The sequence below is a fragment of the Delphinus delphis genome, chromosome 13 (genome assembly GCF_949987515.2).
Source record: "Delphinus delphis chromosome 13, mDelDel1.2, whole genome shotgun sequence".
NCBI classification, from domain to species: domain Eukaryota; kingdom Metazoa; phylum Chordata; class Mammalia; order Artiodactyla; family Delphinidae; genus Delphinus; species Delphinus delphis.
This window is the reverse complement of record NC_082695.1, coordinates 16,322,242-16,343,442: the sequence shown is the minus strand read 5'-3', so window position 1 is coordinate 16,343,442 and position 21,201 is coordinate 16,322,242. Positions and strand designations below refer to the sequence as shown.

Below are 21,201 nucleotides of genomic sequence, written 5' to 3'. Positions count from 1 at the left end.
GAGAAACTATAGCCAGGAATTTAATATTAGCATGGAAAAACAGCTATGTGAGAATTTTAGGTAAAGGGTGGATTATATATATGCATCTATTTTTGCTGTCTCCTCCAGCGTCACTAAAACTAGTAAAGAGTTGGAAAAAAAAAGAGAATTGGAAGAATGGGGAGCAGACAATAGCAGCAAACTTTTGGAAGCTAGAAAGTGATAAGTGGTAAAGGGTTCAGCAGACCCAAGGGAAATGAATCCTAAGCCAAGTTAAGAAAGCTGAGAATCAACCTGATTTACGTTGCAGAATCTCTGACAGCTGGGAATTGGTGGTATCAGCTAACCTCTGGAAGTGAGGGTGAGTGGGGAGGGGCTAAGTTAGGAGGATTGGTTGAAAGCCCTTTTCAGATGCAGTCAGAGCCCCAGCTTCCTTTCTCCATCTTGGTAAAAGCCTGAAAGTTTTCTCTCTGGAGAAAACTTGTTCTGTGTAAAACAGGACCACACAAAAGTGTGGGAGGTCCAGTATCCACGGAAATCATCAACAAAATAATTCAACATACTTTCTGCGAACGGAAGCATGTGTTTTCAGATCAAAAATGCTCAGTACAATGGATGAAAACAGACTCACAACAAAGCACATTAATGTGAAATTTTAGAACCTTGGACACAAAAAGAAGATCTTAGAAACTTCCAGGGGGGAAAATCAGGTCTCAGACAAAGGATCAAGAACCAGAATGGCGTTGGGTTTCCCAGCAGTAATGAAAGCTAGAACTCAGTGAAGAAAGGTCTTCAGTATTCTAGGAAAACTTCAACCTAGAATTCTGTACCCAGACAAACTTCAGGTAGGAGGCCAAAACATTTTCAAACTTGCAAGGACTTCACGAGATGGAGGATGTACTTTACCCAAACACAAGAAAGAGTACATTTTCAGGGTGATAGAGTCCCAGCTGTAGGAGATCACCCACCAAATTGGGGCAGGTAGGAAAGCACTGGGAGAGGCTTCTTCAGGAAAATGGAATTTGGTAGAATACCTGGTCTGCCTAAATGTATTGAGATTTAGACAAGTGGCAGAAAGTTTGAGATTGAATTATTAATTAGAACAGATAAAACAAGGCAAACTGAGGTGAGGAGGGAATGGGCATTGGGAGCCTTTATTTAACTCCAGGGTTAATTTTAAAAAAGCTGTGCAAGAGAGTAAACAGTTTATTAAATGGAAATTGAATACCATTTGCATATAATGTAAACACTGAATTACTGGGCTAACCCATATTATGAAACAAAGGAATTGTGTCAGGGATATGGGGAGGGTCTCTGGTGGGGTTGAAGAGGGAGAGAGGTCTTTGGTAGAAAGGCAGAAGTAGCAGCACAAGCAAATTATTTAGAGATATGGTGATAACTACCGAAATAATCAGCCAATATTGGTGAAAGAGATTGTCCTTGTGTGTGAGGGCATGCGACTGATTTTTAGAGCAAACCTCCCAGAACTTTTTGACTCTTTAATTATATACATGAATGACTATAAAAACAAGAGACAATATTAAAACAAATAACTTGTGTAGAAGACAGTTTTGGACATGATTTTATTCATTGCTAATAGAATTATAGCAGGGATTTATCTGTAAGAAGAACTCAGTATTACTTTCTCTCTCTATGCACCCTTGAGTCTTATTCTACTAATAAGGCCTGTCCGTGAAATACCCTCAAAAGAAAAAGAGGGCGGGTGTTACCCACTTGGGTCTTATTATGCCCTGCTCAACTGCTCATGTATCTACAACCTGCCTGCTTTGTAGCCTGTAGAATATTGTTCAGGAGCCAGATTTTCAGGAATATTTGCAAACTGCCCCTCTTTCTAGGTCTTATGCTTATGTTCCTGTGCAGGGGATGCAGTTGTGGTAACATGGATGGTGGTTGAAAGCTAAGGACTTGTTAGCATCAGTTTTTAGACCTGTTGGTTTCAGGTTTAGTTTCAGAAATGCAGGTGCTGTGGCCCACAGGTCCAGTCTGAGCAGTGGCTTCCTCTCTGGGAGTTGGTTTCTTCATCACCTGTGAAATGGGGATATGGTGCCTGTCTGGAAGGCTTGCTGGTAGTAGTAGCTGATTTTGTGCTCAGGATGAGAGGTAAATGCTCTACATACACTGTCTCATTTAGTCTCTGTTTAACAGTCATGAGGTAGGTGCTGTTGCCTGTATAGATGGGGAATCAGAGGATCAAGGAAATGACATAATTTGACTGAGTTTCCACAGCTGGTAGGAGGCAGAGCTGGGATTCAATTTCTTGACCTTTTACCTGCTAGCCAACTGTGTTTATGAGTTGCCAGGATACTCCTTCTTATGGGAGGTTTACAAGAGATAATATAAAGGGAACATACCTGGCATTTAGTAGGCCCTTCCTAGATTTTGCATAGTTTGGAAGGGATATTTTCTGTCCTGAGGTCTTTGCCTTTGACCTTGCCTCTTTTTGTCGACATTTAAATGAGGTATACTGAGTGGCTGACTGGTTGGGTTAAAAGCAGTACATCTCACTCAACTGGGGGTGATTGTGTCCCCCAGGAGATGTTTGACAATGTCTGGAAACAGTTGGGGTTGCCGCAGCTGTGGTGGGAGGATGGGGTGCTGCTACTGGTGTCCATTGGGTAGAGGCCAGAAACGCTGCTCAAAATCCTACGATGTATAAAGGCAGCCCCCAAAGTCAGGAGTGTGGAGGTTGAGAAACCTTTGGTTAGAGAGAGCTTCACTGAGTTCTGCACCTCCCACAGCTTGCTCGCTCTCTCTGTTTCCGCCCCCCCTGCCCGGGCAATGTTTTGTAGTTTGACTGCTGAAATTTTTCTCTGTGGGCTTGGTCTTCACAGGTTTCTGAGACACTAAAGCGTTTTGCAGGGAAGGTGACAACAGCCAGTGTGAAGGAACGGAGAGAGATCCTCAGTGAGCTGGGGAAATGTATTGCTGGAAAAGGTATTTTTTTTTCATTTCATTGATTTCATTTCAAACTAAATGGGGTTCTCTGCTTAGAACCATGGCCTTCTTTTCCCCTCACAGCAACTTCTGTCTTCACTGTCAGTATTTGCTTGTTATAATCTGCACTGAAGCAGTTGGGTTGGTGGAGAGTTTATCCTTCTAGGCGCCAAACCTTTTTACCAGTTTTAACCATTTTGATTGGAAATAGTTCTAAAAGATACCAGCAGTCTTTCTTAAGTGATTTATTGGATGGAAAAACATTTTCTTTATGACCGGGGGCACCATTTTTCCCAGTCAGTGTTCCGTGAAAACAAGCAAGATGGTATCAAGTGATTGGCTAGTAAAGGATTCCAAGATCATGTAAGTTTGTGAGATGTCACATTTTATTTCTTTTATTTTTTAATTTATTTTATTTATTTTTGGCTGTGTTGGGTCATCGTTGCCGCGCGTGGGCTTTCTCTAGTTGCGGCTAGTAGGGGCTACTTTTCGTTGCGGTGCGTGGGCTTCTCATTGCGGTGGCATCTTTTGTCACGCAGCGCGGGCTCTAGGCGCACAGTCTTCAGTAGTTGTGGCTAGCGGGCTCTAGAGCGCAGGCTCAGTAGTTGCTCCACAGCATGTGGGATCTTCCCAAACCAGGGCTCGAACCCTTGTCCCCTGCACTGGCAGGCGGATTCTTAACCACTGCGCCGCCAGGGAAGCCCAGATGTCACATTTTAATCCAGTGTTTCCTTGAACCTCATTTTTGCCAAAAACCTGTTCAGGGTCTGGGCACCACATTTTGGGAAATGCTGAGCACATGTAGTTACCCTGATTCTGTACCATAACCCGAGGGCTCTTGCTGCAAATTATGGGGCATGTATAAGACTAGTGTGCCTTCAACCAATAAATGCTCATTAGTTTTGAGTTTCCTTTTGGTGTGTTTTTACTATACAGCATTGGTTCTCAGAATGTGGTCCCTAGACCAGCAGTATCAGCATCATCTCAAAACTTGTTTGAGATACAAATTCTCAGCTCCACCCCAGAGACTCAGATTCCCCAAAACCCTGCAGGTGGAACCCAGAGTCTGTGTTTTAACAAGCCGCAGGTGATTCCTGTGTTTGCTGCAGTTTGAGAACCATGGCGGTATAGAATTGGGTCTCCGTTTCTGTCAGCTTTCACTTGTTGTTAGGAAAAAGCCTACTTCCTGCCACCCTCTCACCCCCATTCTCATTCGCTGCTTCTGATCTACTGTTGCCTGGTTACATACCCAAGCTTGTTAAAGTAGTGTGTAAATTAAGTAAATTGCTGTTTGTGAGCTTCTGAGAGATTCTCCTGTGGATCAGAACTTTAGCATATGAGTGTTATGGCACCTTCAAAAGTCTTTCTGGTCACTTCTGAACAGAGTTCTAGTTAGAAAAGGCTGCCATGTGATAGATGCTAGCTGGACTCCCTGAACCATAATGGCTGACTGCCTGCTAAGTAACAGCTGAATACTACACTTTTCCCCATTTTGTGGAGTAAGGAGTTCGACATGTGTGGGTGAAGTTTATGAACTACTCAGGGCCTTTTCAGGGTGATTCTACTCTTCAGTCACCCTGAAATTCTACAATTCAGGGTGAATTACGTTTGTAAAATGTTTAGTAGTCTTTGATATACAAGTTGATTGGGGGAAGTTAACCTCCCATATGAAATTGTTAATTCTCAATTTCCTGATTTTGAGTCTAAGGAGGAGTCATTGCATAGTGGTAACTCTTCTGGCCTCTCCTTTTGTTAGGGTAGCAAGCAGGTCACCAGGAGAGTTCATCAGAGGTGGTGCAGTGGTGCAAGGTGTTTTCTGCCAGGGCGAGGAGTTGAAGTCTTCCTCAGAGCTGTCGATGCGGATGGTCGGCCTGGCTCAGCCCAGTCTGGCCCTGAGGCCTCTGATGCTCTCCGCAGTTCTGCCTCACTGTACTTGAAGCCTGAGACTCTGAGGCGGTGTCTGCTGTGCCTGTTCTTTCCAGTCACAGGCGTCTAGTGCAGAGTCAGAGGTGAAGGGCTCTGCGTTCTAGCCATGGCTCTGCCACTTACAGGCTGTGGGACCCGGTTCAGGTTACTTAACCTGTGAGCCTGTCTCCTGGGAGTGAGGAGTGAATGAGAACACATGGGGACGGTGCTTGACTCGGTGCCTGGCTATGGTCAACGCCCAGTGTCTGTTAGCTGTTATTACCACTGTTCTCTTAGCCACAACCTGTTCCCGGCTCCAGTCACTCTTTTCCTCCGTTACTGAGGTAGCCTCAAATCAGATGGACCAATACCAGGCTCAGGACCCTGGGGGAGCTGGGTGCCTGCCCCTCCTTCATTCCCCATGCCCCCATCGTTCGGGTGCCTGAAATGTGAGGCCCTGTGCAAGCCCTTTGTGGGCCTCCTGCTCTCAGTGCCTCCCACGCTGGTCAGTCTGACACTCAGCGTACATTTCCCCCGTCAGACCCTCCCCTCTTTGTCTGCGGGCTTCAGTCTGGCATGCAGAACCTGTCACAGGTTGGCTCTCCGTTATTGAGCACTATTGTTTCACTAGTTTCTCTTTCACTCAGCTGGCGTGCTTGGTTTTCCATGCCTTGGTTTCTTCATCTTAAAAATGAGCTCAATTGCAGTACCCACCTTACAGGAATTGAGTTAATGTATATAAAATGCTTAGAGCAGGGCCTGGTGCCTCATGAGCACTGGTTAAGTGTCGGGTGTTGTTATTCCTCCTCCTCCTCCTCATGCGCCCTGCACAGGCATTGTGCCTTCTTATCCTGTGCACTTCTGCTCATGTTGTTAACACCACTCTGCATGCAGGCCCCTCTTTCCGTTTGTCCACAGCCTACTCATCTGTTAGGCCAAGCTTCTGTGTCCTTAAAATCTTCAGAAACCTCTCTGTTATAGGTGTTCTTCTCTTTTCTGATCCCTCATAGTACTTAAGTTTTGTCCTATGTTTTAAAACCAATTATTAGAACGTACATAAAGAAAAGTACACATATCATAAGTGAACAGGTCGCTGAATTATCACAAACTAAACACAGCCGTGTAACCAGCACCCGGATCAAGAAGCAGAACATTTCCTGTACTCTAGCACCTCCACTCGAAAGCATGTTAAATTTCGAGGGCACTTGTCTTGCCTTAGTTTCATTCATTTAACAGATGTTTGTCCGAGAGCCTTCCCGTGCTAGATGTTTCTTTAGAGTCCTATTTTGTCATTACTTTTTCCTGTTGGGAATTCTATCTCAAACGCCCGGGGAGTGTCCAGTGGGCAGAGGTCATGTCAGCAGAATGCCTGGCTCGAGCAGATGCCCAGGAAGTAGATTTTATTGAGTAGATTTTATTTTATTAACCCCTGTGTAATCTTTGGTTTTAGATCTGCCAGAGGGAGCAGTGAAAGGCCTCTGCAAATTATTCTGCTTGACTCTGCATCGATACAGGTGAGTCCCGATCAAAGGCCCAGTGTCCAGAGCAGTTTGTGCAGAAATGTGGTATAGGGTAGTGGTTAGAGCCCAGGCTTTGGAGCCAGACTGCCTGGGTCCTGCGCAAGTTACTGAACCTCTCTGTGCCTCAGTTTCCTCATCTGCAGAACAGGGATGTTGCTTTTACCTACCTCATAGGTGGTTGTCATTAAGAGTCAAGTTCTTGGAACGTTGCTTGCCACGTTGAGTGCTCAGTCTCTATGCTGGCACCGGTCATGTGTGTAAAAGCACTTGGCCTAGTTTGAGGCCTATAGTAAGTGTTCCCTAAAGGTAGATGTTGTGCTTACAGCCTTAAGGCTCATTTGCCCTTATTAGATGCTTCCAGAACTCTCAGATGAGGTAGATTTATCCAGTTACTTCCTAATCCCATCATCTATGACCCACTGGAATACAGTGCAGTCTAATTTTCCTGAGAAAGACCAGGCTTGGCCTAAGCCCCCCACCCCTGCCTCGAGTCCACATGTTCACCTTCCCCTTCTTTCCTCCTCCTAGAGATGCAGCCTCACGCAGGGCTCTGCAGGCAGCAATCCAGCAGTTGGCTGAGGCCCAGCCAGAAGCCACTGCTAAGAACCTTCTGCACTCTCTGCAGTCTTCAGGCATTGGCTCCAAAGCAGGTGTCCCCAGGTAAGAGGTAAAGGTGGTGGCCCACTGGGGGTTGGTGGAGTCCTACTCGTGAGAAGCCGGTGCAGGTGAGCAGGCGTGAACATGCCTGCCCCTTTCCCCTTTGAAACTCTGAGGGGTGCCGGCAGTCTGCCTTCTGTATGGACGGAGAAGCCAAGATGTCAGGCCCAGTGGAGAAACCACTTTCCTGAGGAACAGGGTTGGGAAACCAGTGGAAGTAAGGCCATTTTAAGGAGAAACCAAATGCCCACTAGGCACTGAATGGAGGAAACCATCCTTTTGATTTATAGTTGTGAGTGCTAAGAGGTGGGAGTTTGGCACTCCTTGTCCTGAGTTGTCACAGATGATTTGTGGGGAACAAGTTTCCAGTTCCAGTTAGGTCAGTGGAGGGTCTTGCATAGCAGGCAAGGCCTTGCGGTGAGCATTCGTCCTCAAGATGGAGGCTGCTGCTCTGACCTCATCCCTCCCCTCCCCTCCCCTCCCCTCCCCTTTCAGTAAGAGCAGTGGCTCGGCTGCCTTGCTGGCCCTGTCCTGGACCTGCCTACTGGTGCGCATTGTCTTTCCCTCGAGAGCCAAGCGGCAAGGAGACATCTGGAGCAAACTGGTAGGTTCCCCGGGTCTTTGCAGTCGTGCCGGTCAGCTCTTTGCACAGAGTTGGGACATGTTTAAGCACCTTCCCTGGCCAGTGCTCTTAGTGCTGGGTGACCAGGCACTTTGAGTTACCCTGAGGTGTGTGACTTTGGTGGATGGGCATGAGTGCAGCATAATAACATTCGTCTATTTATCAAATATCTTTGAGCTTTCCTGGGTCAGGCATGGTGCTAGGCCCTGGGAATACAGTGATGAGCAAGAGAAACGTGGTCCCTGCCTTCATGGCATGTGAGAAAGACGTGACAGGCCAGAATGGGGAAGATAGGCAGAAAACAAGTAACCCAGAAAATACCAATTCTTTCCTCCCGTTCTGTGCCTGCTCCTTCCACATTCCCTATCTTGCCTTTCAGCATGTCTGCTAACCAGAGATGGCCCAATAGGCCAGGTTGGGAGATTCTTTTGAATGTCTAGATATGCTTAGTGGAGGGCAAGAGGGATGGTCTTACGGTTTAACAAAAAAGGAGTCTGAGGATCTTGGTATGGATTTGACTCTTGGCCATGAGATTTGGCCAGATACCTAATTTCGGAGCCCATTTCCCATTGCTGCAAAAATGGGGAAAAGTACCACTCACCCATCCGCCTCAAAGAGTTGCCATGAAGATGGGCTCAGAAGAGGTGTGAAAGGGCTGTAGAAACTTACAGAGGGCTGTGCAGGTAAATGAGGAGTGAGCGCCTCTGCCTGACACAGCCAGCTTGTAAGACTTATTGAGGCCTCATCCCTGGGAGCTTATCCAGCATACTTCTGGGGATGACCATAGATTGACCATCAGCAGTTGATGGAAGGATAAGAACACTGAAACCTCACAGGTAGTGGATATGCTGGAAAACCACCTTCAGAGTGTGGGTTCCATTGTTACCAAAAGGCCTTCTTGTAAGATGGTTTATCATGGGCTCCCTCACTAGCATGTCTCCAATGAATTCTTATAACCGTTATCCAAGGTAAGTCAGTGTGGGTTAGTGAGGGGGAGGGGTCAACCCCGGAGTTGTGTTTATGGGACAGGATGCATCAGGAGCTTGAAACCGTGGTGGTGGTTTCTGTGTCTTGAATCTGGGTTTTTCCTTTGCTCATTGCTGATGTTGACTATACACATAGGAGTAGTTCATTCAGTCCCTTAAGTATTTGTTGAGGGCCCCCTGCGTGTCAGGTGCTGTTCGAGGAGCTGAGGCTGAAACAGGGGACAGGTGAGAGGACCTTACTTTCTCATAGCTTTCAGTTGTGGGGAGAGGGTGGACACAAACAGGTCCACATATAAATGACAAGGTGTGGAGTCGTGCAGCAGAAAAGCAGGCAGGAGGCTAGAGAGAGTGGGTGGACGGTGATGGTGGGAGGAAGGCCTTTGGAGGAGGTACCATTTGAGCAGGGACCTGAAGGATATGAAAGAAAAAACCAGATTATGGGTTAGAACGTTCCAGGAAGAAAGAACAGCAATATAGTTCTGAATGTGATATCAGCAAGCTTAAAAAGCTATTTTAATAATAATTTTTTAAAAAAGGTTCAGTATTCAACAGGTGTAGAATGATATACCAGTTTCCTTCCCACCCCTTCCCTAGCCATCTCGGTCCCCCTCTATTACTAGTTTCTTATGTAGTAGAGGTATTCTCTGTGTATATGACTAAATAGACCTTTTTATACAAGTGGTAGCATACATACAAACTTTTTTCTTTCGCCTTGTGTTTTTTTCCTTAACTGGATTTAGATTTGTTCCAGAGTATTATATAGAGTTTCTCATTCTTTATGACTATTTACTAATCCTTTGAGTGGATGTACCACGGTTTAGATATAACTAGTTCCCTGTTTATGACCACTTATGTTGTTATAGTCTTTTGTTATAAAAAATTGTTGCCATGAATAACTTTGTACATCTGCCATTTTGTACACATGCAAATGGAATTTGGCAGACTTCTTAAGCATGCCTTTTTTCTCAGGGTGGCAGTCCACTGCTCACCAGTGACCTTGGGTGTTCGTGGCACATACAGTCTCTGTGACGCTTTTTTTTTTTTTTTTTTTTTGCGGTACGCGGGCCTCTCACTGTTGTGGCCTCTCCCGTTGCGGGGAACAGGCTCCGGATGTGCAGGCTCAGCGGCCATGGCTCACGGGCCCAGCCGCTCCGCGGCATGTAGGATCTTCCCGGACCAGGGCACGGACCTGTGTCCCCTGCATCGGCAGGCGGACTCTCAACCACTGCGCCACCAGGGAAGCCCTGTGAGGCTTTTTAATTGAGCACCTATTAGGTGCTTCACTCTGGGTTGGATAGTGGGCCCCCCTGCAGGCAGGATCAGCATATCAGTGTTCACTTCTGTATCCACAGTGCCTAGCATAGTGCCTGCCACTTCATCAGCGTTCATTGCTTGTAGAATTAATGAAGGAATAGTCAAGGCAGATGAAGAAATATATGAAACAGAATGCTTATCCTTTTCCCACATGGCACTTAACCTTCCTGGAATTATGTATTCATTTGTGTGTTTATTTGTTTAGTATCTTTTTCTCCCTCTGGACTGTGAGGTGCATGAAAGCAAGGACCGTGTCTGTCTTATTCTCCAGGTGTTTTCATTGTCTGACTCATAGTAGGTGCTCAACAAATACTTATTAAGAAGTGCTTGAGTGAACAGATGTAAATCCGGGACAGGGTTAAGTGGCGGGGGGCAGGGGGTGGAGGGAAGAGGATCTGGCTGGAATTGAGTGGGAGAGGCCTGGCGGAGATGACCTCAGGTTCTGGCGGGCCTGACGAAGGTCTTGGGCAGGCTATGAGGGCCATGGGATCTCCGCTCCCATTTTACGTCCGGACCTGAGCCTCCCTGTCCCTGCAGGTAGAGGTGCAGTGCCTGCTCCTGCTGGAGGTGCTAGGCGGCTCCCACAAGCACGCCGTGGATGGTGCTGTGAAGAAGCTCACCAAACTATGGAAAGAGGTGACAGGAGGCAGCAGGGTGGCGGTCATTTCTTCTTCCTTACCACCTCCACTGCCGTCTGATACACCTGCTTTACCCGTTCCTCTTCAGAACCCGGGACTGGTGGAACAATACTTGTCAGCCATTCTCAGCCTAGAACCCAACCAGAACTATGCAGCTATGCTGGGGCTGCTGGTGCAGTTCTGCACGAGACACAAGGAGATGGACGTGGTCAATCGGCACAAGGCAAGTGGACTCTCTGGAGGGAAGGAGGGGGAGCTTGTTTTGCCCTGGTGGCCCCCAGCTGCTGGCCTTATCTGGAGTTTGTTGGTTTTCTCACCTGAGACCCCGGCCTTTCATGGTGATATATGAACTTTGAGGAGCTGGAAAGTTTCCCCTCCAGTTGTGGCTTGGGATGGATCCTGCCATAGTTAACGGGATGATGATTTGCCTGTTCATGCAGTCATTTATTCACCCACACTGAGCATCTGCCTTGTGCCAAGCTCTGTGCCAGGTGTTGGGTATGCAGCAGTGCGTGAGGGAGCTGTGATCCCTTCCCGGGCGGGACTGAATCTGAGGAGGCTGCCGTTAGACATAATCGTCATCTCATTATCTCTGTGAGACACGCTGCAAAGGAAAAGCGCAAGAGGCTGTGATACTCTGGTTGGGACTTGTCTTAGGCTGTGGGTCAGGGAACACATCTCTGATGAAGGACCTTAAAGGGTGAATAGGCGTTAACAAGGTCAAGAGGGGAGGAAGGGCATTTTGGGCAGAGAAAGCAGCATGTGGGCAGGAATGTAGAGGAGGCAAAGTGCGGTTGGAGGGGCACGTGGGTGTCTGGGTGAAAGAGGGTAGCAGGTAGGCCTGTGAGCCATGCCAAGGACTTGGACTTGCTCCTAGGAGCCATGGAAAGCTGTGGAAGGCTTTTAGATGGGGAATGGAGTGATCACTGGGATCTTCATGCTTGACACCATGACATTTGGGGCACTGATTGGTATTTTTTAGAAGCAGTCCCACAAGAGGGATCTCAGAACGTCAGGGTCTAACCAGGTCTCTGTATTCCCTAGAGTGCCCTGCTGGATTTTTATGTGAAGAACATCTTGATGAGCAAAGTAAAGCCTCAGAAGTATCTGTTGGTGAGTGTGAGGTGGCCCTTACTCACCTGGGCAAGCTAAATCCCATTTTAAATTCTGTGATTCAGAACCATCCTTTATTCTTGGTCTGTTCCCATGAAGGCTGGGTGCCTGACCCCTTTCTCTTTGTAGGATAACTGTGCCCCTCTGCTCCGATACATGTCCCACTCGGAGTTTAAGGATCTGATATTGCCCACCATACAGAAGTCCTTACTGAGGAGTCCAGAGAATGTTCTTGAAAGTAGGTTCCTGCCAAACAGGATGGTGGGAGGGAGATGAAGTTGCCTGATAAGCCGGGTCCCCACTACTTGGCAGCAGGAAGTGCTTGGGGCGGGGGGAGATGTATTCACTGTTTACCTCATTGGGCCCTTGGGAGAGAGATCAGGGACCCTTTTGAGAGTATGTTGAAAGTAATGGGCCCTCTTGCTGGAAGAATGCACAAAAGTATACCCACTTAAAATACTGCATACATTTTTAGAGGTCTAAGAACCTTCCGGAAACCAGGTTAAGAACCTCTGCTCTAGACAGTTTGACCTTGGTGTGGAGGTGGCACTTGAAACCATAGGATATGAGAGTTGAGTCTCTGTCTCTTTTTATCTTGGTAAGAGGTGTGGGTGGAATGTCGGAGGGGCAGTTTTTTGCTGATTGGGATGGGGCAGTATACAGCTTTACAGCAGAGCTGTGGGACAAAGGTGTGACCACCATGTGACCATACAGAGATGAAGAGTGGTCATGTCCTATGTGTCTACACAGCAGGCCTGAGCACTGGCTGGGGAGTCAGGCAGAAACGGGCATTTCCCCTGGAGGCCAGCATGATGCGTGCTTTCTGTCCCCCTCAGCTATCTCCAGTCTGTTGGCATCAGTGACTCTCGATCTCAGCCATTATGCCCTGGACATCGTGAAAGGACTGGCTGGTGAGTGTCCCAACCCCTCTCCAGCCCCTGGAATGGCACCTTGGGCTTCGGTTGTACTTATCCCTATTGTACAAAAAGGGGTAGGAGACAGCTCAGTTTAGAAATAAACTACAGTTGTGTAGTTTCTTTCCTGAGATCCTTTATAATGGGAACACAGAGCCAGGATTGAAGAGTTGGGAGCAGGGAAGACAAAGATGAGAGCCTGGCTACCCAGCTCTCAGCAGCTTCTGAGTTGCGGCTCTCCGTGTCCAGGCCAGCTGAAGTCCAACAGCCCCCGCCTGATGGATGAAGCCGTGCTGGCGCTGCAGAACCTGGTCCGCCAGTGCAGTGACTCCTCGGCGATGGAAGCCCTGGCCAGGCACCTGTTTGCTATCCTCGGAGGTGGGCAAGTCCTTCCCGGGCATGCGGATGGCCAAGGTGTGGCCTCTGGCATTCCTTGGGCACCGGGACCTGTTGGGGGCTTGGTGCTCTGAGTTTGCTTGTGTCAAGAATGAACAGAAAGAAGCATGTGCAGATCAGTGTGGATGGGGGTGATCTCAGTTTTAAGCATAGGCATTATCGTTTGCATAGGGGGAAAAAATAGAGGGAAATACACCAAAATGTTAATAATATTTTAGGTAGTGGGAACCTGGGTGATTTTTAGATGTTGCTTTTATATTTTTTCTATTTGTCACATTTTCTGCAAGAACATATTATTTATTTCTTTAGTTAGAAAAAAAAAAAAAGCCAGTACATGTGATGTTAAGCCCAGCTACATGATAGAAAGGCTGCTTCTGGAATCAGAAACTGTATCTTGATGTCACACACATGACTACCTTATTCACCCCCTTGGGAAATGTGGCAGATGTGAATTTTGAATCTTTGCTATCTCTCCTCTCAGGCTCGGAAGGAAAACTAACTATTGTAGCCCAGAAGATGAGCGTCCTCTCAGGTACAGAATTTCTCTACGGGTAGTAGGAAGTGTAGTAGTAGTAGTGTAACGTAACTGTTAGGGAAGGTGAGTCCGTCGGATCTTGACACCTCTGACAGTTTTGGACATCCCAGTCTGGCTTCCGTAAAAGGCAGGACGTCTGATGGGGGATTGAGTGGGGGGTCAGTCATGGCCAGAGGAGAGGCATGGCTGCTGGGGAGGTGGGCAGTGACAGGAGGACTGGTGTGTTGGCAGTTTTGTGCTGATGAGGGGCTGAGCAGGGAATCCCCTGCCTTCCAGGGATCGGGAGTGTCAGTCATCACGTGGTGGCCGGGCCTTCCAGTCAAGTCCTGAGTGGGACCGTGGCTGAGCTGTTCATCCCCTTCCTCCAGCAAGAAGGTAATTGTGCACCATGGTGAGGGTGCAGCCTGGACCCATCCTTGACCCCCGGTTTTCACAGTTGGAGCCTGCCATGAACCCCTTCTGAGGGCCCTGCTTCCTCTCCCTGAAGCATCACTGCTTCCTCTCCCTTTACTCCTACTTGCTTTCGCATGCAACTGGCAGTGATGTGATGTGGGTCTAAGACATAGGGCTGACTGGACTTCTGCTTCTTGCCCTAGTTCACGAAGGCACCTTGGTGCACGCCACCTCTGTCCTGGCTCTCTGGTGTAACCGGTTCTGCACAGAAGTGCCCAAGAAGCTCACTGAATGGTTCAAGAAAGCCTTCAGCCTTAAAACCTCCACCTCTGCAGTGAGGCACGCCTATCTGCAGTGCATGTTGGTCTGCTTCCGAGGTGAGATGCTTCCCTCACAGAGGTGATAGAGGTGATCTTCAGGGCGTCATCACCGTTCCAGGCTTTCCCTTTCGGTCCAGCTTTTTTTGCATCATTTCCTCCTGAGCCACTGGGAGCATCTAGCTTAGTCATCCATAAAGCCTAGAATCAGAGCCCAGTCTTCACAACAGTTTCTGGCTTCTCCTCCTTATCAGACCTTCAGAATACAAAGCTTTATTCAGAGAGGAGCCACAACCAGAACCTGTCACTCTGTTTTCTGAAATCATGGAGAAATGATTCTGATAAGACTGATTTATAAGGTGTAAATTATATAATCTTTACACTGGACCTATTAGAAACAACAACTGCCCTCGCTTCAGTGCTAACAAACCTGTCATTTGGGCCTGAGCATCTACCTCCTTCCCAAGCACAGCGAGGGGAAACTTCAAATCTGTAGGAGCTTGATCCCCAAAGTAAAAATCTCTAATATTGATGTCCACCTCTGAGATGGGCTCATATTTCACTTAAAGTTTAAACTTATGATGACTGGGTTTAAAAAAATGTTTAGGAGACTTCAGAGCTGCCCCTAGAGAGGTGACCCCCTTCTGTACAGTGTCTGTACTTGTGTATCAGTTTGCAGTTTTGCTGCACTGATTGAACTTGATTTTAGATTGAGTTCTAAATAGCCAAGTCTTGGTTTAACCTAGTCTCTTTAGCTTGAGCTGCTTCTGCTTAATACTTTAAAAACAATCATAAAATAAACCTTTAAAATATACATTTCTTGGATTCAAATCCATGGCATCATCCAAATGAAATACTTGTTTCACTGTGAAATACTCTATATACCAATTTAGTAATTAAGAAAACGTGGGTTGGGACTTCCCTGGTGGTTCAGTGGTTAAGACGCCATGCTCCCAATGCAGGGGGCCCGGATTTGATCCCTGGTCGAGGAACTAAGATCCCACATACTGCAACTAAGCCTGTGCACTGCAATGAAGACCCCGTGCAGCCTAAATAAATTATACATACATACATACATACACACACATACGTGGGTTTAGCTATAGTTTTAGTAGGTTTCTACTTTTTTTTTTTTTTTTTTTTTTTTTTGCGCGGTGCACAGGCCTCTCACTGTTGTGGCCTCTCCCGTGCGGAGCACAGTCTCCAGACGCTCAGGCTCAGTGGTCATGGCTCACGAGCCCAGCCGCTCCGCCGCATGTGGGATCTTCCCGGACCGGGGCACGAATCCATGCCCCCTGCATCGGCAGGCGGACTCTCAACCACTGTGCCACCAGGGAAGCCCTCTACTTTTTTTTTATTTGAACAGAGTTTAGTTCATAGGTCAGCAGATTGGTTCTGGTTTTGGGATTTGGGTCTGGAGGTTGTCTGGTGTGGGAGAAGAGCCCCAGAGAGAAATTAGTCAACTTGAGGTTTGCCCTGGCTCTCCCTCAACCAGCTGTGTGGCCTTGGGCAACTCACTTCACCTCTCTTGGTCTGTTTCCTTATCCATCAAGTGAATACCTGGACTATTGGACTAGTAAGGACCCTTCTAGCTCTAGCTTTATGGTTGTAGAGTTTGATTTAAGTCCTAGATTTTACTTCCACTTATTTGAGATATTTGAAAGGTAACTGAAGGGTGTTAACCATTCAGACATGGGTGAATAACTCCTTTCTCAAGTAATCTTGCCTCCTTGCGATTGGGGTGTTCTGTAAGGTGCTGGTCCTATCTCCACAGGTGACACACTGTTGCAGGCCCTGGACTTGTTGCCCTTGCTCATCCAGGCAGTGGAGAAGGCAGCCTCCCAAAGCACTCAGGTTCCCGTAGTCACCGAAGGGGTCGCTGCTGCCTTGCTGCTCTCAAAGCTTTCGATGGCTGACTCACAGGCTGGTAAGAGTCCAGAGATGTCCAGGATGCTAGCAGACAAGGGCCTCTTTCAGAGTCCTTGGGAGGAGTGCCTTGATATTTAGGATTTTACAGGATTAGCTTGGCCACTTACCACACTGGGCAGTCGTAGGGCCACTTGTCACCTGCAGGGATGAATTTTATCTACAAGCCCCTGTCCTGGAGCATTGGAGCAACATGGCAAAGGAGGACAGTGACAGAGTCCCCTGGCTGCACTCCCGCTGCACAGTGCAACGCTGAGGCTCATCCCTGCAGATGATAAGTGGGACGTTGTTTTTAATTGGTTATACATTTATAGGGTATAACATTAAAAGCTTCCCCTTAGCCATCCTGTCTTCCAGCCACTAAGTTTCCCTCCTTGGATAGTATTATCCAGTTTCGTGTCTAGAGATGATGAATGTGTAATTGCCGAAACATGCTGGGTGACATACTATACATGCCATATTGCGTACTGAACACATCTTGGAAAAGATTCCAAAATCAGTACAACAAAAAGAGCTTTCCTTTTTTTGTGGCTACACGGTATTCTGTGCTTATTTAGTCTACATCCTACTCTGCATGGGGACATAGCTGAACTTATTCCTGTGGTTAGAAATGGAGTTCAGCTCTTTTCATATATATTATTGTGTGCCATCTGACTATATACCAAGGCACTGGGCTACTTCTGTGGCGGGGAGGCAGAATATGACCCTGTTTCAGCAAATTTTAAGCTGCTTTACTCTACTGGGAGAGAGGATATGCAAAAGTTATCTGTTGTTTAAGGCAAAATGTGGCATAAGAGCAGTTTTGAAGGAGGGATTTCTTTTAGTTTAGGGGTTGGGTGTCAGGAAAAGCTTCATGAAGGAGGGAGCATTTGAACTAGGGCCCTGAGGGCTAGAAGGGTTTTCACTAGCTGGCCCAGCGTGAGTTCAAATGAGGGAAGGGCGGGGAAAGCACCACATGTGGACCTCAAGTAGTTCAGCCTGGCACCTGGAACAGGTGGGAATTCCAGGTGGGAAGCAGCTCATCTGGGCTCCTGTGGGGTGCAGAGAACCACCAAAGCTTTTCATATAGGCAATGCCACCAGAAGAACCGGTTAGTTCTCGGAACCGGAGGACAGTGAGCCTGGGAGTGACCCGCCCCCGCTGAGGGAGAACTCCTGCCTGCTGCAACAGCGGAGAGTCTGTCAGCAAAGCCAGCCCCTGCAGCTTCAGCATGGCGGGGACTAGCCCTGGCATGTGGGGGGCTGTGTGGTAGAGTGACCTTTTGTTTCTTGCAGAGGCCAAACTGAGCAGTTTCTGGCAGCTAATTTTGGATGAGAAGAAGCAGGTTTTCACTTCTGACAAATTCCTGCTCATGGCTTCAGAGGATGGTGAGTCACTACCCCCTTAGTTGAAGTCGAGTTTGGGGCTGAGTCTCTGGTGGGTCTTCAGAGAGGATCCTTCTCTGACTGCCTGTTGTTTTGACCAGACAGCTCAGCAAAAACCTGGAGCAGAGTGATCTGGCCAACAGCTCAGCTTTTGTGGGAATGAATGTACTCCTGTGGGATGTGGAAGGCTAGGGAAATGGGAGGGAAGTGGGAGATTTGTGGAGACAGCACTCTAATAGTTGTGGAGCTGTGATATTAGGTGTAATTATAGTTGACTGGGTAATTGGTGCTGTCGTAGAGGTTTTCGTGCACTGAGAGGCAGCTGAGAAGCTCTGGCGAAGTGTGGCTGGCTCCACCCACACCAGGAGATAGAAGAACTACTGGTTTCTATCTTGGCAGAGAAGGAACAGTTGATCTTTAAATGTATGTTTAAAATTCTAGATTGCCTTAGAAGTATCTGCCGCTAATTGGTGATTGGAAAAGCCTTTTTACTGACAAATCACAACATTCTCTTAATGAGCTACAACTGTTAGTCACTTCCTGATGTTTAAAAAATGTTTCGCTAATTTTTGAATAGGAGATATATTCACATAATACAAAAAAAAAAAAAGACCCAAGAGAGTCTACACTGAAAGTTATACCCTTGCTTTGATCTCTAGCCACACAGTGTCCCTGGCCATGGAGAACCAATTTTATCAGCTTCTTGTGTATCTTTGATATTTTATATTTATACCAATAAATAACCTTATGTATCAGTTCTCTGCCTTTTTTACACAAGTGTTAATATTCCTACTGTATGCATTGTGCTGTCTAGATTTGGAAATAATTTCATGTCAGTATATAATGAGCACTCTCATTCTTTTTTAGAACTGCATAGTAATTAAAAAAAATTATTTTATTGAAGTATAGTTGGATTTACAATGTGTTAATTTCTACTGTACAGCAAAGTGATTCAGTTACACGTATATATACATTCTTTTTCATATTCTGTTATGGTTTATCACAGGACATTGAATATACTTTTGCTTGTTCCAAAATACACGTGTGCCTATGGAGAACAATATGGAGGTTGCTTAAAAAACTAAAGATAGAACTACCACACGACCCAGCAATCCCACTACTGGGCATATACCCTGAGAAAACCATAATTCAAAAAGAGTCATGTACCACAATGTTCATTGCAGCTCTGTTTACAATAGCCAGGACATGGAAGCAACCTAAGTGTCCATCGACAGATGAATGGATAAAGAAGATGTGGCACATTATATACGATGGAATGTTACTCAGCCATAACCAGAAACGAAATTGAGTTATTTGCAGTGAGGTAGATGGACCTAGAGTCTGTCATACGGAGTAAAGTAAGTCAGGCAGAGAAAAACAAATACCGTATGCTAACACATATATATGGAATGTAAAAAAAAAAAAAAAAAGGTTCTGAAGAACCTAGGGGCAGGACAAGAATAAAGGCGCAGATGTAGAGAATGGACTTGAGGAAGTGGGGAGGGGGAAGGGTAAGCTGGGACAAAGTGAGAGAGTGGCATGGACTTAATATACACTACCAAATGTAAAATAGATAGCTAGTGGGAGGCAGCCGCATAGCACAGGGAGATCAGCTTGGTGCTTTGTGACCACCTAGAGCAGTGGGATAGGGAGTGTGGGAGGAGACACAAGAGGGAGGAGATACGGGGATATATATATATGTACAGCTGATTCACTTTGTTATAAAGCAGAAACTAGTGCACCATTGTAAAGAAATTATACTCCAATAAAGATGTTAAAAAAAGAATACACGTGTGTAGTTAGCAAAAAAGAAAATTCATTAGATACATGTATATGTATAACTGAATCACTTTGCTGTACACCTGAAACTAACACAACATTGTTAATCAGCTATACTCCAATATAAAATAAAAACTTAAAAAAAATTCTAGTGAACTGTAACTTTCCCTTTACATTTTGGTGTTCATTTTCCAGCTCTTCCCAGTTCTTTCTGGATGTGTTCTCTATTTTAAAAACACTTGTGCTGTTTCTGTCCCCCCCGCCAGCCCTCTGTACCGTGCTGCGTCTGACAGAGAGACTCTTCCTTGACCATCCGCACAGACTCACAGGCAACAAAGTTCAGTACGTGGGGCTTGTTTACTTTTCCCCTTTGGCCAAATGACACAAACCCTGACAGGAGCCTGAGACGTGGCGGTGTGTGAGGGGTGGAAGGCTGGCTGTGGAGACCCCCACACCTGGCCTTACCCCAGGACGCCCTGTCCCTCTGCTGCAGGCAGTACCACCGGGCTCTGGTGGCGGTGCTCCTGAGCCGCACCTGGCACGTGCGCAGGCAGGCCCAGCAGACGGTTCGGAAGCTGCTCTCTGCTCTCGGGGGCTTCAAGCTGGCCTATGGACTCCTGGAGGAGCTGAAGACTGTCCTCAGTTCTCACAAGGTCAGGGCATCTGGGCTGCAGAACTGGGGCTCTCAGACCCCCTTAGCTGACCCTGCTTATGCTGTGGGATTTTAACTAGACTGCTCCTGGGCTGTTCTCACTCACTCAGACTCTGTGTGATGCCAGAATCTTCTGCCCTGGAGTTTGGGTAACACCTTGTTTCATATAATTCCTTTTCCTTTTCAGATGCTTTTCTTTCTTCCCATGTTTTATGACATGTAGCTCAACCTTTTTATTCTTGAGTAATGGAAAAACGCTTCTTTTTTTTTTTTTTCTTGCGGTATGCGGACCTCTCACTGCTGTGGCCTCTCCCGTTGTGGAGCACAGGCTCCGGACGCGCAGGCCCAGCGGCCATGGCTCACGGGCCCAGCCGCTCCGCGTCATGTGGGATCCTCCTGGACCGGGGCACGAGCCCGCGTCCCCTGCATCGGCAGGCGGACTCTCAACCACTGCACCACTAGGGAAGCCCAAAAAACACTTCATTTTTAAAGCACTTTATAATTTTTAAAGTGTTTTCTACCCATTGTCCCTTTCAGTTTTTCACAATGCCTTTAAAAGGCTGACAGGCTTACTATGCTTATTTTGTATGAGTTGTCCAGGGTTCCGGTAGCTGAAATGACTTGCTCAGGGTCCCCCAGCCAGTGGGTGGCAGAACTGGGAGTTGACCCGCAAGACCCGGCTCCTAGTTTCAGTGCTCTTTGTGCCCTGTTTCACTGCTTCCCTCCTTCCCTAAGCCTGCTTGAGGGATGTGGGCCAGTGACAGACTTGCAGTCTCAGGGTAGGTCCCCTGGACCAGTGTCTGTTGCCTTCTTTCCCCCTGTGGGCTGTTTTAGGTGCTTCCTTCCAGGCCCATCTCATAACCTGCGGGTCCCAGTGCCGGGCACTGGGTGTCAGTATCCACACCAGCAGGGAGCCCAGAGAACAACATGGATGAGAGGCAGCTGCCTCCCTGGCATCTTCATCTCCTGTGTGCCAGGCCTGCACGGGGCTCTGAGCAGTGGGGCTCATGTGTTGTCTCCCCACAGGTGCTGCCCTTAGAGGCTCTTGTGACCGATGCTGGGGAGGTGACTGAGGCGGGCAAGGCCTACGTGCCTCCGCGGGTCCTGCAGGAGGCTCTGTGCATCATCTCTGGGGTGCCAGGGCTGGAAGGTGATGTCACCAACACAGAGCAGCTGGCCCAGGAGATGCTGATCATCTCCCACCACCCGTCCTTAGGTGCGTGCCTGGGGCGGGTA

At 47.4% G+C, this 21,201-nt stretch overlaps 1 protein-coding gene across 1 annotated transcript in view; it reads left to right on the top strand.

The window, feature by feature from the left end:
* Window positions 1-21,201, top strand: part of GCN1 (GCN1 activator of EIF2AK4) — a 57,695-nt gene that overhangs the window by 1,915 nt on the left and 34,579 nt on the right. The window contains exons 2-19 of the mRNA XM_060028177.1: window positions 2,832-2,934; window positions 6,290-6,353; window positions 6,888-7,019; window positions 7,512-7,624; window positions 10,480-10,574; window positions 10,665-10,799; window positions 11,621-11,689; window positions 11,819-11,927; window positions 12,526-12,600; window positions 12,853-12,981; window positions 13,481-13,531; window positions 13,811-13,909; window positions 14,131-14,304; window positions 16,019-16,171; window positions 17,445-17,537; window positions 19,580-19,655; window positions 19,807-19,966; window positions 20,992-21,181. Coding sequence (XP_059884160.1) covers window positions 2,832-2,934; window positions 6,290-6,353; window positions 6,888-7,019; window positions 7,512-7,624; window positions 10,480-10,574; window positions 10,665-10,799; window positions 11,621-11,689; window positions 11,819-11,927; window positions 12,526-12,600; window positions 12,853-12,981; window positions 13,481-13,531; window positions 13,811-13,909; window positions 14,131-14,304; window positions 16,019-16,171; window positions 17,445-17,537; window positions 19,580-19,655; window positions 19,807-19,966; window positions 20,992-21,181 — 2,020 coding nt within the window. The remainder of the gene's footprint in view (window positions 1-2,831; window positions 2,935-6,289; window positions 6,354-6,887; window positions 7,020-7,511; window positions 7,625-10,479; window positions 10,575-10,664; window positions 10,800-11,620; window positions 11,690-11,818; window positions 11,928-12,525; window positions 12,601-12,852; window positions 12,982-13,480; window positions 13,532-13,810; window positions 13,910-14,130; window positions 14,305-16,018; window positions 16,172-17,444; window positions 17,538-19,579; window positions 19,656-19,806; window positions 19,967-20,991; window positions 21,182-21,201) is intronic.